The sequence below is a fragment of the Lutjanus erythropterus genome, chromosome 7 (genome assembly GCF_056507025.1).
Source record: "Lutjanus erythropterus isolate fLutEry1 chromosome 7, fLutEry1.hap2, whole genome shotgun sequence".
NCBI classification, from domain to species: Eukaryota; Metazoa; Chordata; class Actinopteri; order Lutjaniformes; family Lutjanidae; genus Lutjanus; species Lutjanus erythropterus.
In genome coordinates this window covers 19,334,159-19,352,190 of record NC_139323.1, presented here as the reverse complement: position 1 = coordinate 19,352,190, position 18,032 = coordinate 19,334,159, and the positions used below count along the sequence as shown (strand labels likewise).

Here is an 18,032-nt window from a genome sequence, read left to right as displayed (position 1 = left end):
GGGTAGGCTCAGTGTTAACACAGATGGTACCACCTGTACCCTTGGTCTGATTTGCACTGCAGTGACCAACTGAGGTTTGCAAAAAGGGGGGAAGTCACAGCAGCAGCTGACTTCAATGAAGATCTCTCTTTAGTTTTCGTTTTTTTTTTTTGGCGTTGTGAATGAATTTTCAACAAGAATGTGTTGACTGATCTGCATTCAGAATATAGAGATGCACCTTAAGAGGAGTGGGCTGTAGTCAACCAAAGAGAATCTTGATTGACTGAAAGTCTACCTACTCTTCAACCAGTCAATCGTATGATGGGGAAGAAAAATCTGCACTTTATCTCAAGGTTAATTTAGTCAGCTGCTAGTTTAAATGGGTGCTAATCAAAGTTACACAGTGGTGCCAAGCAAATTAATCCCTGCAGTTTGATTATTTATTTTCTACATATACCTATATTATTACCTTCATTGCATATCTATCAATTAAATTTGCATACAGCAACAACATGACATTGAGGGTCACACTGGCTTCTGTACATAAACAAACTTCAGTGCTAAAGCAGTTTGCACAAGCAACATGAGAAACTGTTACAGCATCTGACCTACTAATAGCATAAAGGGACAGTTCATTCAATGAAATGAAAATTCAGTCATTATCTACTCACGCTCATGCCAATTGAAAATTGGTAACCACTGGTCATCACTTTACTTGTTGGACTTGGATTACTCCAGGCAAGCAGTATGGAGGCATTTTTCCGGTTGTGTTTTTTACATTTGAAAACTAATCACCATTTACTGTAACTTTTTGCGAAATTCTGCAACACTGTTTTCCTGTGAAACTCAAGTAGTGTTTTATGGACTAATAAACTAAATCACTGAGCTTGAAACGTCACTTTCAGTCTGGTGGAGTAAAATCCACGGACATTGTCATCAAAAATAAACTTTTTATTCCGTCAGCTCTTCTGTCCTCTGAGGCTAGAGCCCAGTGTAGTGATTTGCACTGCTTCTCTGACATGGTGTCAATTAGTTTGGAGCAGAGTAAATGTTCAGTAAACTGTCCATCACTCAAAAATAAAATACATCAGGTTTGCATATGTCCCTCTGCCCCTCAGCAATAATGGATTAAGACCCACTTTTCTTGTTATTAAGGTAACACCAGCAACTGTCCAAACAGTGATAATTTGGTTGGATAAGAGCATAACGACCAACCAATCAACCAACCAATCATAAGGTGTCACCTCAGTTCCAGTATGCAGTGTCAGTCCAGTTCAACCCCAGTTCAAGCAGTGGGTCTTTGTCCTGCACCTGCATGTAAGATCCATCTCTCTACAATAAGATGTGAAATAACCACGAGATTTATTGCTGAGTGTTTATTCAGATGTTTGTGTGTGACATGCACATTTTACATGCTTTTGCATGCATGCATACTGTGCGGCTAGCTTTGCTACTCTGGCTACTTTGTGTCTGATTGCATTGCGGCCGACATGAGTTTGAAGCCGTATGCAGTCTGTCAATGCAAGCTGGTGAGCTGGCACAGTGTGAATATGACTAATAGCTTAGTGTATAATATAGCCAGAGAGAGAGAGAGAGACAGATCTGGTTGGTTGTAAAACTACAACCCCAACTGTGAGCTACAGATTTTGTCTCTCACAGTCACATGCCCTAGAAATATCCCATGTGCGTATGTGTATTTTTGTGTATTTGTATATTGCAGAGGCGTGTGTGTGGACCATACATCTGTGTCTTTACATACAGGCATATACATGTGTTTGTGTGAAGTCATTGATGGTAGATGTTGGTACTGTGCTAAATATCCTCCAGTGTGTGTGTGTGTGTGTGTGTGTGTGTGTGTGTGTGTGTGTGTGTGAGGGGTAGAAGTGAGCTGTCTGTCTGTATTTTTCATTCTAAATGTTTCTGCTGCCTAGTCCGTTGCCTATCTTGTATTGTTACTGCACTGAAGGTTGAATATGTGTCTTTAGGTGTGTGTCTGTGTGTCTGAGGAAGTGTGTGTGTGTGTGTGTGTGTGTGTGTGTGTGTGTGTGTGCTTGTTGGTCTCATGCTGGGAGGCTCTGCTTGCTCTGCACACAGCTCTTTGTATGTGTGCTCTCCTCTGCTCTGTTTGGATTGGTTTTCTGTGTGCCCTTGTTGCTTTTGTGTGTGTGTGTGTGTGTGCACGAGTGTTTGCAGTGGCTTGTGTGTGTGTGTGTGCTTGCGTGTGTAGTTGTATTTGTGTGCACGTGTGTGTGCCTTTTAGCGTTTTTTTTTTTTTGTGTGTGTGTGTGTTTGTTTCATGCTTGTGTGTGCTTTGCTGCTCCCCTTCCTCTGCCTCCCCCTCTCCCTCTTTCTCTGTTTCCCTTCCTCTCCTTCCAGAATAGCGGGGCCATCAATCAGAGGCAAGGGGGATAGAGGAAGAGAGGGAGGGGAGGAGGAGGAGGAGGAGAGGAGTTGGCTCTGTGCCAGGGAAGAGGAGCTGGCATGCTGCCCAGAGGAGAGTGAGGGAGGGCGGAGAGAGGAAAACAAGACTGAGCAAGAAAAGAAAAGAGAATGAGGGAGGGTGGAGGAGGGAGATTCTGGGAGAGAAGCAGGGCAGGGAGAGATAGAGAGCAAGAAGGAGAAAGAAATGAAAGAGAATAAGAAAAAGGGCAGAGAGAGAGCAAAAGAGCACGGCCAAGTGCACTGAGGGAAAACAGAGCACGAGGACACGGAGAGAGACAGGGAGAGAGATACTGTGGAAGAGGAAAAATGAGCCAGCAGAATAGAGAAAGAAGACGACTGATTGCATGGAGAGAAAGAGGAAAAGAGAGGAGGAGGAGCTGGGGGTGTGGGGGGTTGAAAGAGAAGAAGCAGGAATGGCTGCTTTCATTGAACAGCTCTGTGCCTGCAACCCCAATCAGTGGGTGATTAGTACGTCATTGGCTACAAATATTTACCTTAAACTGTTCACAGAGGGGAGAGCAGTCCAATTAGAAAGCAGGGGACAGAGATAAGCTCCAGGACTGTGTGCGTGTGTTTGATATATACACACCCTCTGACTCTTGGAAATAAATGAGAGTGTTCTGCAGCCATACACATGCAGTGCACGGACTGTTTGAGGCAGTCTAACATGTCCAAAGTCACTCCATAGCATGTAAATCCAGTGCTTTACCCCTGACAGACACTACACTTGTCAGTGATGATGAAAAATGATGATGATTCATATTGCATATCCTCCAATCTGAGAGCCAGCGTATGATTGACAGCCACACAGGAACTTGAGGCAGGATTTGTGATTGGTCTTACAATGGCATTTACCATTAAAATTCCTTGAGCACCAAATTCACCTTTTTACAGATAAGGCAGATCAATGTATCTGGCCCCCAAGGTCCAACAAAGTGAAAGTTGATCCATTTTTCCTGAAACCTCCTTTTGTTCTCAACCTTACAGCGTTTTTTTCCATGATGTCTTTTCCATCTCGCTTCCATGTTAACCAAGTTAGCAACGAAATACAGGAATAGCATTGATTACAGAACGTAATTCCTGTACCACTGGTTGTTGTGCAACCAGCAGCTTTCTACAAGTTGTCGTTCCTAACCTGCTTGTTAAGGATGCAGTTTGATGCAGTACTGCGCAAAATGCCTCTGTGGGCCGCCATTGACCCTCGGGCCACACTTTGAGAACCCTGGTAAAGTCTATTAACTGTTGAGCTTATAGCTGCAAGTAAAAGTTATTTTCATTATCGAGTAACTTGCCGTTTCTTGGTTTGGTTTTGGCTTGTAACACCCCAAAATATTCAGATTGATATCATGTAAGGGAAATCCTCATAACTGAGAAAGTGGAAGAAGAAAATATTGGTATCAAAAAATGACAGACAACTACTGATTATCAAAATACTTGCCATTCATTTTCAGTTGATTGCCTACTACCTGCATACACATTCCTTTGATGTACAAGCTTTCACACAAATTGTAGATTTTTTTAGACATTTATGTATGCGTGGCAACAGTGGAGTGAGCCTTAATTTCTGGACCAGCAATATTACGAACTAGCAGTGACAGCAAGTACAGTATGAAGGTCAGAGCCTCAGCACCCTTCCTGTCACCACAAAACCATTTTATATAACCTTCTTTCTATCAAGGTAAAGTTGACTGGGCATGCACCTTTTTCATTAACGTCATGCATCACGTTCTCTCTTTTGAAGTGGTCTGTTAGAACTGGTGTCCTCTGCAGTTGGAGGTTAAGTTCAACTACTTCCAAGGAATCAAACCAGCAACTATTCTGGGAAAGAGCCAGATAGAGGTGCTAGGAATAGAAATAAAATAGGAGCTAAGAGAGATGGGCAGAGATTTTTTGTTGAGAGCAATTAGAGTGAGTGGAGGAGTGGGGTATCACTCACTCACACACACAGACGCACACATTCAGCCCCCTCCCGTATAGCTGGCTCACTCAGCCGTAGTGGGACTCAGAGGCTGGCACAGCTGGCAGTGCCCGAGCACACTGGGCACCATCTCCCTCCTCCTGTGCCAATCTCAACCCACGCTCATCACATTCAAATTCACCAAGCTTTATTGGCAAGATGAACGCGGTCACTGTTGCTTGCCGTCATGCTGGGAGAACAAATACAATGCTGATCTTTCACAGGGAAGTGGTTTCCCTGTTGATCCAGTTCAAGTTCACTTTGGTGTCATGAGTGAAAAGTGTAGAAGGAAAAAAACATGAGCTTGTTTTCTGTCAGTTCATCCCTCCTTCTGAGCTTGTCTGCATCTCTGGTCTTGTTGAGAAGTATGAGCCTCCATATATCACTTTCTGCCTCTTACAAGCCTGCCGATAGGCTACAGTTACACAACACTGGGCGCTTTGTCGTTCCAAGCTTTTGAAAGGAAATAGCTAGAGGGCAGATCTCACTTCAGCAGGCCCCCTCCCTCTAAAACAAGCTTTGTCTTTGTCAGAACAGTCAGACGCCGACTCATTATTTAAAGAAAATTCCACGTGCTGATACACTGTTACACCATCAGTCTGTGATGGCTCGTTTTGTCAGCGAGTGTTATTATTTTCTTTTCCAGTGTACCCACCGCCTCATCTACCCACCTGTCTCGTCTATTTCTACTTCAGTTAGTCATTTACTACATTTCCTAGAATGCCTTTTGACAGCCCTCACAGAACAGGCAGGAACGTGTTGCATTTGCGCTGTGGGTTAAACATGTGGGTGGAGAGAGAGCAGCAGCAATAGCGCTACCAATTGCAAAGTAAGTGAAGGAGAATGAGTTTTTCCAGTCAAGAAAAATTGAGAATTACGCCTCTTGTGCAAAGCACAACTCTCGTCTCTGCATTGCATTCTGGTCTACTGAGCCCACTGAGTGGTGGTGTAGAGATTGGTTCCGCTGCCTCTTGTACTCTGATGGATTTCTTCCTGATTGACAGTTGAATACAGATACAAAATGTTTGGTCAAGGAGGAATTTATTGCTGTGACACCAAATATGACCTTTACTTTGTGTGTTTAAATTTTCGTGACAATGATCTGTCGGAGGTTTCTCCACATAATGCCACATCATCGCAAAAGGCCATTATTGCAGAAATTATAAAGTTTAAAAATAACACAACAACAGCAGATCAGAAAATTCAGGTCACATCAAATAGTTGGTAACTCGTTATAAACATCACATGGACCGAACTGTGGTTGTGGCTGTACAACACGTTAACTAAAGATGCACCAATTGCAAAGTCTGACCCACTGATTCTGATTTTCTTTCTTTTGAAGACCTATAATCTGTACCTTTTCTCTAATGGAAAATTAAATTGTACATTCATAATAAAACATCGACCACAAAATTTGAAAATAATGGTGCATCACTCACTACAGGAAATTATTATTATTAAGACTGTTGTGCCAGAGGGAGCCCAGTGTCACATGATCCCCTTGGGAAGAAGAGTAAACAAAATGGAGACTGACGTGGTGCGACAACTTGCTGCAGTAATGCTTCGCATTCAGCGACAACTCTGAGGGAGATTTTAACTGTCAGGTCTGGCACCAGCTAGCTAACGTTAGACTGAAGTGCTGCTAAGTTTAACACTGTTTGACAGCAACATCAGCTTCTTAGCTGCTCTGTCTTCTTGTAGGCCCTTGTAGTTCTGTCTCTCTTCTCTTTTTCCTCTTCTTAGAATCTATCACTGCTCTTATTAATGCCAGTGACAGGATCACTAATACTTACCAGCCAGTCCCTCGTGATGGCTGGCCAAGCTGAAAACCAGCCAATTCTTGTCTCCAGCCAGTTGATTGGTACATCTCTAACGTAAACTCTATGTAATTAGTATGCAGAAGGTCACAATGTAATTGGATCTACACGCAGAAGATTTGTATTTCCGTTTTGTATAACACTCTTGGGATATTTTTGAATGGTTAAAAAGAGGAAGATACAATAGTTTGGCTAAATGTAACCTAGCTTCAAATACTGAAGAACTCCAGTCTCCAGTGTGAAAATCCTGTGTTTGACCTATGCATCTACCCCACTTCCTTCTAACATAGACTTTGCTGCTCTTTATTCAATGTTTGCCCTTACTGTTAAGCTGCATTTCTACTAAAAGTACCCAAACTATTGGTCCAAGGAACTGCTTTTAGGAACTAAAAGGGTCTTTCTGCCCAATGTTGTCTGCATCCACCAGTCTTAAAACCTGCGAAGATTAGGCAAATTTGTCCCGATGTATGAAAAATTGATGGCTGATTTTACATGTCATTTTTACATGCAACTATACAACAATGACAGACTGTCATATGCTTTCTTCTGTAATTCCATGTTGATGTGTCGAAGCACAATATGAACAAAAAACAAACTTGTTTGTCACTGCAGATTTTTTTTAAAAAGGATAACTAAAACTAAAATGCTGCAAATACGTGACCAGTCAGAAATCGTCAGCATATCAATACCCACCCCCAAAGTTCCTGTACTTTTCGAAAGCACTACACCCCAGGCAGGGACTTTGTGGGGGGTAAAATGGGATCCCAATAACATAATTTAGACCCTGGCCCCTGTGGTGGAAACAGCTTAAGTTATTTTTACCCAAACTATGATCTTTTCCTTAACCTAAACAAACCATATTGCAACCATTTCACGTAGCAATACACTGGCGAGAAGGGTGCATCAGTGAAAGGGCTCCATTCTTATTGTTTTGTCAGTTCCGTGTTCTCAGCAACAGACATACCTCCGGGAATCACAGTCTTAGTTATTGCCCTTCATGCTTTATTCTTTTTGCCATAATTTTGCTATAAATAGACTGAGGTACATGATGTAGTACAGGGACAGCATATAGCTACAGTCATCTTCCTTTGCATTTTTCAACAGACAGAGGACTTGAAGTCAAAAGATTCAACAATATTAGGTGAACACACCTGTCCTTCAGTAGACTTCAAAAAATCACTACTCCTCTGCAGAATTTTGAACTCTTTTGATCGATTCTCTACATCTGCCACGTTGCAGAGATCTCGTCACTGGCTGTGACTGTGCTGTCTCCCTTCTGTCTGCAAGTGATCATTTGAAATCAATAAATACAGTTTGCTTTGTCTGTGTTAAGTGCTGGTGTGAACATGTAGTTACTTGGACGATTTTACTATTACATGTGGTTTTTTTTCACAGTTTTTTATTTATATTTGTGGGTGACTAAGCCATCTGAAAAACTTAGGCACCATAGAAAATGTGTGCATATGGTCAAAGTACAAGTTTTTGTATTTTAGATTTTGAATATATGTATTATATTGATGTAAATGTGTGCGTGTGTGTGTGTACGTGTGTGTGTGTGTGTGTGTGTGTGTGTGTGTGTGTGCGTGCTACCTCTTCACACATTTCAGGTTGTATCATTATGCAGCACCAAGGCACTGTGTGATCATATAAACGTTGTGCTGGCTGTTATTATCATCCTGTCAATGATCTGACGAGATGACAAGTCTGAGCATGCTGCCACTGTGTGTGTGTGTGTGTGTGTGTGTGTGTGTGTGTGTGTGTGTGTGTGTGTGTGGGTGTGGGTGTGGGTGTGTGTGTGTGGGTGTGGGGGTGTGTGTGTCCCTCAGGCTCCGACAGGCTAATATGCACCACAGCCTCTGGAACAGGCTGTCCTTGTCCTGCAGTGTGTTTTTTCTTCTTTTTGTCTTCCTGTGTTTTCTCCTCTCCTTTAACCTTACTTCCAGTTGGCATTGCTCCATCTCTTTGTCTCTTTTGGAGAATAATTTAGGAAATTTTTGTTCTTGAAAAGCTGTTGTGTCCTTCTTTCTCTCTCTCACCTACATTTTTTTAATCTCTGTTTCACTTAAAGCGTCGCTTTTCTCTGTCTCTCTCTGTCCCCTTGCCAGTTGGCAGCTTATGTGCCCTCAGGTGTTTATTGACCAGCCCCCACTCCTCCTTTGTATCTACCCATCCATTCATCCCTCCATCCATTCATCCTTCCATCCGTTCATCCCTCCATCCGGCCAGTCTTTGCCAGTACTCCCTGGTGGCTGTGCTTTGGCAGGGCTGTGGAACGAGACTGTGCAGTGTTGTTTCTGACACCTGGCCCAGCTCAGACTGCTTCAGTCCGACTCACTTTCACTCTATTGTTAACCCATCAGATGATTGGCATCTTTCATTCATAACACCATCCAGCCACAACGTGGAGTTGGTTGGATGCTGCTGTGTTGCAGAAGTTGATCAGTAACATTGTGTGCAGGTAGTTCATATCTGAGGTAGGCCTTAGCAATATATTGATAATGATTATGGTAATATAAGATTAAATACAATCTTATATTATGATAGTTATATTACAATAGCTTTGTCTTAAAATAAAAAATAAATAATAGAAAATAAATCAATTATTTGTTTCAGTCATTTTTGAAGCAAAAATGTTTACTGAAAAAACGTTTACTGGCTCCAGCTTTTTGAATGTAACCATTTGGTCCTTTTTGTTATCATTATGACAGTAGACAGTAGAGTCTTTGGGTTTTGGACTGTTAATTAGACAAAAGAAGTTATTTGAAGAGGTCACCTTGGGCTCTGGGAAATTGTGATGAGCATTTTTCCTAATTTTTTGACTTTTTATAACACAGAAGTAGAAGCTAATCCTAGCATATCGGAAACTCTACCTGATACTACACATAGCTAAATTTATTCTTCAGTTTATCAGTGTCATGATTGCTCACTTTGAGATTCATAAATCAGTCAGTCACATCAGAACTAATTTATTTTGTCACTAGATAACATTTTAGCTGTAAAGGCCTTGCAAGATGACTGTCTTCTGTTGTAACACAGGACTTGCACTGAAAACTGCAATGAAAGAAAAGTTTCTCTTTTCTATATCTATTCAGTTACTTTTATTGATATATCTTTCAATCAAACTCATGGCCACCTTAGAAACAGCCAATAAAAGCAGCTTCATGCACCGACCATGTTCAGGTCAGTTCTGTCCTTTTCTGACTTCTGCTCCAGCAACAAACCTGTCAGATTGGCTTTTATCTTTCCAAAACTGAGCCAGGTCATCTGAATTGATCCGTGGCCTGAGGACAACCTGATGTTCAGTAGGCAGCAGTGTGGTGTACTGCAGAGATAAAACTGAGGGTGGGATAGTTGAAGTGGAAAAGATAATGCAGTATGTTTGAGTGAATTAAAGGAAAAGTGTGTAATATATATGGACATGAAATATGTAACATGAAAAATTGTTTTATTGTGATTAAAAAAAACTCTTGATACTGGACTGTGACAGTATCTACTACTATATCTATCTTTATTTTATCATTTTTATTTTATTTTACAAAAGGACTAGTACTGACTACTGCAGTGTTTTTGCTTTGCAATTGTATATACATTGATGAAGACAATTCTTGCACATGTTTAGGTCATGGTTGGCCACTTTTATTTTATTTTCTTAATGTTGCTACAAGGAGTTTAAACTGGTTATGAAGGAGTTATTCTTAATGCCTGCCTAACAGGTCTACATTTTCAGAGGCAAAGTCACAGTGAGTTGTCAGTGAGTGAGTTTTCATTTAGATCATTTTATTTTTGATGTCAAATTTTGTGGTTATTATTTTGGAAACACTACCACTTTTGTCCACAAAATATCGACAAAATATGAAAGTTCCTTGTAGTAGCTTTGAAGAAGGAAAACAGAAGCACTTTAAGTCAAAAGGAAAAAGGAATTTTGTCCAAACAAAAAAATGCTGCACACAACAGATTTATTGTTTATTAAAGGAAATTTTTTCAAGTGGTCATTTCTTCTTGTTTTTTAATTTCATGATAATAAGTATAGATAGACTTTTTTGTGGTATTATTGCACCTTGAGTTTTTGTTATCATTACATCCTTTGTAATAATATGTATATCCTTTATGTACTGTGTATGAAATATTTTATCAGATAGTTTAGTGATCGATGATAGTGAATCTTCCTGTTTTTGTATGTTGATCCATTTCACAAGTTGCTGAGAGTTGAAGCTGGGGTATATTATGAAACGAGTGTTTTAAGGCTACCTGTTAATGAAACCAACATGGCCGGCTCATGCAGCCATTATTAGGTTCTGTCGTAGGGATGTCACAATATAAATTCTAAATCTAAACTATATCAAAATGAGCTTCAGTTTCAATTATCAAAATCAAAAGCAGGTTTGGCCACTTTTTTTTTTAATGCCGACCTAGTGGCATGCTTTAAGTTATACAGAAATAGCCAGTCTTCTTGTTGATGGTCTTGTTTTCTTATGTAGTTCATATAGAGGCATCAGTATTAAATTGTATATAACTAGTTAAAAACTCGTTGTAGTACATTTACAGCATCCCATAACAAACTGTCTAGTCTACGTCACATATTAGGGTTCAGGTTACCCACAAGGCCATCTTCTTTAAAAGAGTGCTGTTGTCTTTTTACAGGTCAATTATGGCCTGGTCACCAGCGCTGAAAAAGAAAATGTTTAAATTGAATTGATTGTGTCATTGTAAAGCCCATTGAGGCAGATTGTGATTTGTGATACTGGGCTGTATAAAATTTGATATATAATATGTTGACTATTATTTTATTTTCAGCTGTAATCTAGTAGAAAAGGTAGAAAAATGGAGAGCAAAGAAAGAAATTAAGTCGAGTCAACCAGACAAACATAAAGCAGTTTTAAAAGAAATGAAATCAGTAAAATATACAGCAATATAACGTTGCAATTTCCTATTGTAAAAACTCATTCTTGTTGTTATCTCCGTTCCTTTCTCTGGCTGTCACTTTCCTTTCTGTGGTCAGCACACACATAATACACATGCGCATCATCCCAGATATACTGAGGAGCTTTGGCACCGCCACACACTCACACACACACACACACACACACACACACACATTGACACATGTACGTATGATGTGATAAGACTGTGTCTGTCCTTGGAACAGAGCTGTGTGTCTGGTGATAGCCAGTTTATGAAGTTATGATGAGACCGGCTATAACTGACAGGCCGGCTGATTGTGTGTGTGTGTGTCCGTGCATGCGTGTGTGCCTTTGCATGTTGATTTATACAGCCCTGCCAGTCACTGCACTGCCCTCCATCGCCCCTTTTGCTGTCTTTCTCTCTTTTTCTCCAGTATCTCCAAGTGCCAGAAACATGTCTTAGTGAGGATAGATGGACAGAGAGAGAGAGAAAAAGCAAAATAGGTAGAGTAGAGGGAGGAAAAATGAAAAATATATGCATGTAGTATGGCCGTGGTAATGTGTGACAGCAAAATAACAAAGCAAAAACACAAGAGAGCGACTGATGTAAGAGGAAGAAAAAGGGCAGCTGAGAGAAGGAGTGAGGATAAATTAGAATAGAGAGAAAGTAATAATATAGAAAAATAGAAAGACAGGAGAAAACAAGACAAAGCGAGCAAGGGAGAGATGAGAGAGAGAAAAAGAGGGGGGAGGGAGGGAAGGGAGGGATAGGAGGAAGAGGATGAATAGGGTAATAATGGCTCAGTGTGAGAGCTGTTGTAGAAAAAGAGAGAACGGCTGAGTGAAGAAGAGAACAAAATGAGGCTGAGGGCACTCAGACAGATAGAATTAGACACACCGCAGAGGTTCAGTGTGTGTGTGTGTGTGTGCATGAGTGTGTGTGTGACACATAGAGAGTGTGTGCTTATGTTTTTATGTGTTTGTGTGTGCAGGCAGCCGTATTCTGTGGATGGTTACTAGGTTTGCCACATGTGCATGTGTGTGTGTGTGTCTGTGTGCATATGTGTGTGGGCTGGGAGTAAGAGAGAGCATTTTTATGTTTTTTGTGAGTTTTAGGAAATGGACAAATGTAATGGCATAGAATAGGTGGCTGTGATGGGTGGTGAGACAGTCTTGGAGGTTTTGTGAGCATGTGTTTGTTTGCTCATATGTTTGCATGTGTGTAAGAGTAACAGAGACAGAAAGAGGAAGACTGGAGTAGGTAAGAGTGTGAGGCTGAGCTAAATGGCAGTGTGATGGTGCTAAAAGACCAGATGATGACTGGAGTGCTGCCTTCCAACTCTGTTGTTCACTCACAGATTCCTCCACATTTTCTCCTGTCAGCCTCGTATACCATTTCTACGACAAAATTAGCGCATATATGCAAATTTTTTTGAACATGGCTAATTGCCAGTAGACCTGTTTGCCTCCCAGTTTTTTTTTTTTCTGGTGTGTGCTTGAAAGCCAAGACTCAACTTGTGCAGAGCAGAGAGGAAGATGTTTTTATGTGTCTGTGTGTTCAGAACTCAGCACTTTTGTAGCTTGTAACTGAACCTCTGTGGCTTGAAGTCTAGTTTCTTTCCCGTGTCGCTGTCTGTGCTTGACCCATTGCTTGTGTGAATACATCCTGGTACGAAACACCAGAGCGGGGGGCTCAGGTCAATGACTTGACTTAAGTCAAACTTACATCACAAATTTGAGAGCTTCAGAATTTTTCTAGACAGACCAGAAGAGGCAAATATATGAGGCATCTGTCACAGAGGGAACAGTCCTAAACAAATAAAATTTGGTTTCAAGGATTTTGTTGTTGATGATGCTGATTTAAAAAGAGGAACAGCTGTATGGAGTTTTGTGAGAAGCATCTTAGACAGATGTGTTAATAGGTCAAGGAGAAATTGTGTGATCCTCTTGAAGGGGAGCCAGGGCAGGAGGCTTTACATTGTGATGTATATTTCTTGTTTCATACTTCTGCTTTAAATTTAGAACCTTTTACAGCCTGTAGAGCTACAATATGATGTCAGAGCCCCACTCTCCATTATTGATTGACTGCCATGAAATGTCAAATATCAATTATTTAACTGATTTAAATGTGGAAACTGGGGGGTATCGTCACAATGATATGGTGTGACTTCACTTGCTCGACCTGGACAATGACTTGACTTGATTGGCTTGCTATATGGAGTGACTTGAGACTTGCTTGTGACTTGCACATTAGTGACTTATTCCCGTTTCTATGAAACACACAGGCACGGTAGCTTAAGCAGCTAGCGTTAGCTCGTGGAGGTAGAAGGTCATGATTAAACTTATGTGACTTTTGGATATCTCGTCTTCATAATTACGCATCTTGACAAACTTATACTTAAACACTTTTATGGCAAACTTCAACTTCTTTGACTTTGAAAACTATCTGGTAAATTGAAAAATGTGTAATTAATGGTGCAATTCAAACAGGATCAAAAAACAATTTTTCACTCCCCATTAACTGCTGTACATAATTTTTCAGAGATATGGTCCCATGGTGGTTCATCAGAAGGGAAGGGACTTCGCCTCTTTATAGAGTTGTCACTGACAGAGCTCCTCGCTCATTAGAAATGTGTTTAAATGCAGCAGAGGCTTAATGTGCTGTAAAGGTGTATCATATTCCCTGTTCATTGTATTATCGTATGGTATGCGACGCAATCATATATCCATTTCTCTCTCCTTCTGTCTCTCTTTCCATTACAGGCGGAGATTGTCAAGCGTCTCAGTGCCATCTGCGCTCAGATCATCCCTTTCCTCTCTCAAGAGGTAAGTGTCACCACCACCAGAAACACTTACACATAAACACAAAATATGCACAATTATTCACACCCCAGTCCTATATCATATTTTGTTTCCATACAGAATAATAAATGAACCAGAATAGATATAGTTACATGCTAAGTGAGAGAAAACATAAATGCAGAAGCTATACAAAGTGTACAAGACCCATTTCCAGTGTATTTTCAATGAAATACACTAGTACTGCTGCTGTTCTCCTTAAAGGGATAGTTCACCCAAAAATAAAAATTCATTCAAAAATTCATTATCTTCTCACACTCAACCCAACTTAGGGATGGGTTTAGTTTTTTAGTCCACAAAACACTGCTTGAGTTTCACAATGCTGCAGAATCTCCCAAATAACTGAAGAGAATGGTGACCAGTTTTCAAACGTACAAAATTTCCGATGAAATTTCCGCCGTGTTTTGTGAACTAAAAAACTAAAGTTAAGTTGATAATGACTGAATGTTCATGTTTGCGTGAACTATCCCTTTAATACACCCATGACTGCAACAATGTTACTAGTTAAAACGTTTCTTTTCTTTTATTAAACAGACAACAAGATAATAAAGCAGTATGTGGTACACAAATAGAAAGACAGCACACAAGGCATTTTCAGTTTTTAAAATAATTCTTCTCAGCCCAGAACACACTTGCTTACCCCATAGAACACAGACAACTTCCATGAAGAATAACCTGATAATGCAGTGGTATAGATAACAGTAAAGGTATGAAATAACAATGAGATTTGGTATAAAAATAGAAATGCAACAATTGTAGTAAATTGTACTAATGAGACAAACGAAAGAAAGAAAGAAAGAATAAATAATTAAGAAAAAAAGTACATGAGGAGTAGACTACAAAACAAAAAGGAATTTTGGAAAAGTTTAATTTTTACTGTCAGACGTGTACTGAGGTGAGATACTGGACTGTTGGACTGCACTGTGTATATGTACATGTGTGTGAGTGTGCTGTTTTCAAGCGCAGGCTGGTTGTGTGTAGACTGGAGTACAAACCTGCAGACACACTTCTTTTTGTCTGTGAGTGTGACGGTGTGCTGAGGAGTGAGTTCCCTGGAGACACGATGGTCACAGCTCTCTGTCAGTTTGATCAATATTGACACTGTGTGTGTGTGCGCACGTGTGTTTGTGTGCGAGCACTGTTGCACACATGCCTATTTGCATTTGTGTGACTGATTGCATTGGGATTTTGTGTAAATGGAACTGAGATTTTAGTCAGTGTGGCTTTGAGCAAGTGTGTGTATGTGTCTGGCTATATGTACAGTGTGTGTGACTTTTTTCTCAGTGTTTGTGTTGTGTGTGTATACATGGTTGCCCAATCTATTTACATTTATACACCCTGTAAACGCAGAGTTTAGTTGTTGTAGCACATTTTCTCAAGTTTAGTTCACTTAATGGTTCCTGCAATATACATTATGTATACTTTACACTACATACTGTAACATACAATGTGAATACTAATGCAGTACAACCTGCCCTTGTCCTTATTTGCTCTCATTGGCATTGAATGTGTATGTGTTTGTTTATATACTGTCTGTTGTCTGTTTGTGTGTAGCACCAGCAACAGGTGGTCCAAGCAGTGGAGAGGGCCAAGCAGGTCACCATGGCTGAACTCAATGCCATTATCGGGGTGAGTCACCTCCATTCGTCATGACAGCACAAAAACACACACACATCAACACATGCACACACATTAACTAAGGATGTTCCAACGATTCTGACATGGTGGCACTGATAAGAGACAGCTGATTAAATTCTTTCATCGCTGGTCCACAAATAGCTAGATCAGAAATATTGATTATCAAACGGGTGAGCCATTATCGTAAACATCACTCGAGGTGTTTACGTTTTCTGTTTGTGCACCAGATGGCGATGTTGATCGAGTTTAATCTAAATTCAGCCAGGCAGGTATTATTTTCTGAGCCACAGCTTTGATAGCATGCTATGAATTAACGCTGAAAACTGGTCTTTGAAGATTGACTTTTTGATGTCTCCGTGTTTTAAGTATTCTGTAGCCAACCTGTTTGAATCAGACGTTAATCAGCATCTCATCCTGGGTGTGGGGTCTGTTCGTCTTTTTTAAAGCCCTTTGGCAGTGGCAACTGAGATGTTATGTTTAAGGCAGTATTACTACACCAGTTTTGGAGGATACAACTGAATATACCAAGATGCAATAAATCATTGCTCCCAATAAAATAGCTTATGAGTAGTTTAAATGACTTAACTATTAGTATAAAGCAGGGGTGCCCAAACTTTTTCCCTTGGAGGGTCAGAACTGAAACTTAATGTCTGACCAAAAATAATCACCTATTGTATTATATTGTTAAGATGCAAAATGTTACTAGGATTCCATGTGCCCTTAAATCAGGGTTTCTGCCGTTACTTATAAAGCCTAAAATCCACTAATCTGATTTTTAGGCCTTAAAATGTCTTAAAAAAGTAACTCCAGTCATGCTTTTAAGTGTGTTTTTGGTGAAAAAAATGTACGGATCTTCTACAAAACAAATTCAGTATGGAACCAATAGCCTATAATGGAAACTATGCGGTCCGGTTTAGAATTTATGAGCCCAGCCAGGTAGCATCATGCTTCACCTTCAAGTCTAGAAAGGACAAGAAGTCTTACAATTTGCTTTAATTTGGATTGGCAACATTTTTTTTTCATGTGGGCAAAACTGGTAATATAACTAATAACGATTTGGAGTAGCCAGTCCAACAGGCCAGATAGCACGCATATGGCTTAAACATGGCAGCTTTTGCTCTGCTCTCATGTGGGAGCTCTCTTCTAGAAAATGTTTAAGAAGAGAAACAAATCAGTGATTGCAATGTCTGGTGTCATTAATTCCTGCCAGAGCACTGATCACATTACTGTCTACTTACTGTTCATCAACAGAATGATGTACACTGCATTAATTACAGCTCAGTTTCAAGGTTTCTGTGTTAATCACTTTAGATCATCAGCACTCTCTGGACAACAGACATTTCATATTTAAATTAAATTTAAGCTAACATACAAGCTGTAACTAGAGATATACCGAAAACTTCTTAGGAACTAAAAATACTCCTACACTTGAATTTAATAAATCACCTGTCTAAAATCAACTTTGTGTTGTATATCCATGCTTTTCTTCACATATATACCTCTATATGCGCGCACACACAGTCACAGTGATGTTCCTGAGTGCCCTGGTAGAGGGGGCTTTCCAGAGCTTGTCTGAGCACTGATCACATTACTGTCTACTTAAAGCCCTTTGTTCCTCCCAGCACTACAAACACTGCTGTCTCCAAGGTGTGTGCTCGTGTGAGTGGATGTGTGTCGAACACACCAGCTTGACAAAACAACACACAAAAACACATCATAATGCTCCCTTTAGGATAATAGCCTTTCTTTATCTGTAGCTGTTCCTTTGCTCTCTATTCTCGCTGTCCTCCATCATCCTCTTTTTTTTCCCTGCTCTCTCTTTGTCTTTCTGTTCATTTTCCTTCTGGATTTCACCCTGAACCATCACTCCTTTTATAATCTTTTATCATTCTCTTCCTCTTACTATGGCCCTGTCCTCATTTCTCCTCGCTTATTGTTTTTTTTCACTGTGTCTTATCTTTTGCTCTCTCCACTACACACTTTTCCTCCCTCTTCCTGTGCTCATTTACCCTCTCTACCTATCTGCTCCCTCCTGCTCATCTAATTCTCCTTCACTTTTCACTGCCTCCACCACAATTTCCCTCTGTTCCTCCCCATCATTTACTCTCTGACTCAAACATTTTCTTCCCTCTCTGTGTTTTCCCTTGGCCTCTCTCTCCACCTTCCTCCTCTTGCCTTTCCTTCATAATAAATCCCATTCATCGTCTCACTCTTTTCACCTTCTCTCTGTCTTGCTTTCGCTTCTTGGCTTCCATTGCCACTTACTTTACTTTCCCTGCGTATCCTGATCAATTAATTTCCCTCTCCCCTTCTTTCTTTTTCCTCTTTCCCGTCCTTGGTGTCCGTCTTTCTCACCTCTTAATCCACTAATCTCTTTAACATCCTATCTCCTTTCATCTTGTTTTCCTCTCTCCATGTGGATTTGATTTCATTTCAACT

General features: G+C 40.4%; 1 protein-coding gene across 3 annotated transcripts in view; it reads left to right on the top strand.

Annotated features, from left to right (window-relative positions):
* The window catches only part of tle2b (TLE family member 2, transcriptional corepressor b), a 136,824-nt gene that overhangs the window by 63,966 nt on the left and 54,826 nt on the right, over positions 1 to 18,032 (top strand). For all 3 annotated transcript variants that reach the window (XM_084723083.1, XM_084723084.1, XM_084723082.1), the window contains exons 5-6: positions 13,860 to 13,922; positions 15,510 to 15,584. In XM_084723083.1, coding sequence (XP_084579209.1) covers positions 13,860 to 13,922; positions 15,510 to 15,584 — 138 coding nt within the window. The remainder of the gene's footprint in view (positions 1 to 13,859; positions 13,923 to 15,509; positions 15,585 to 18,032) is intronic.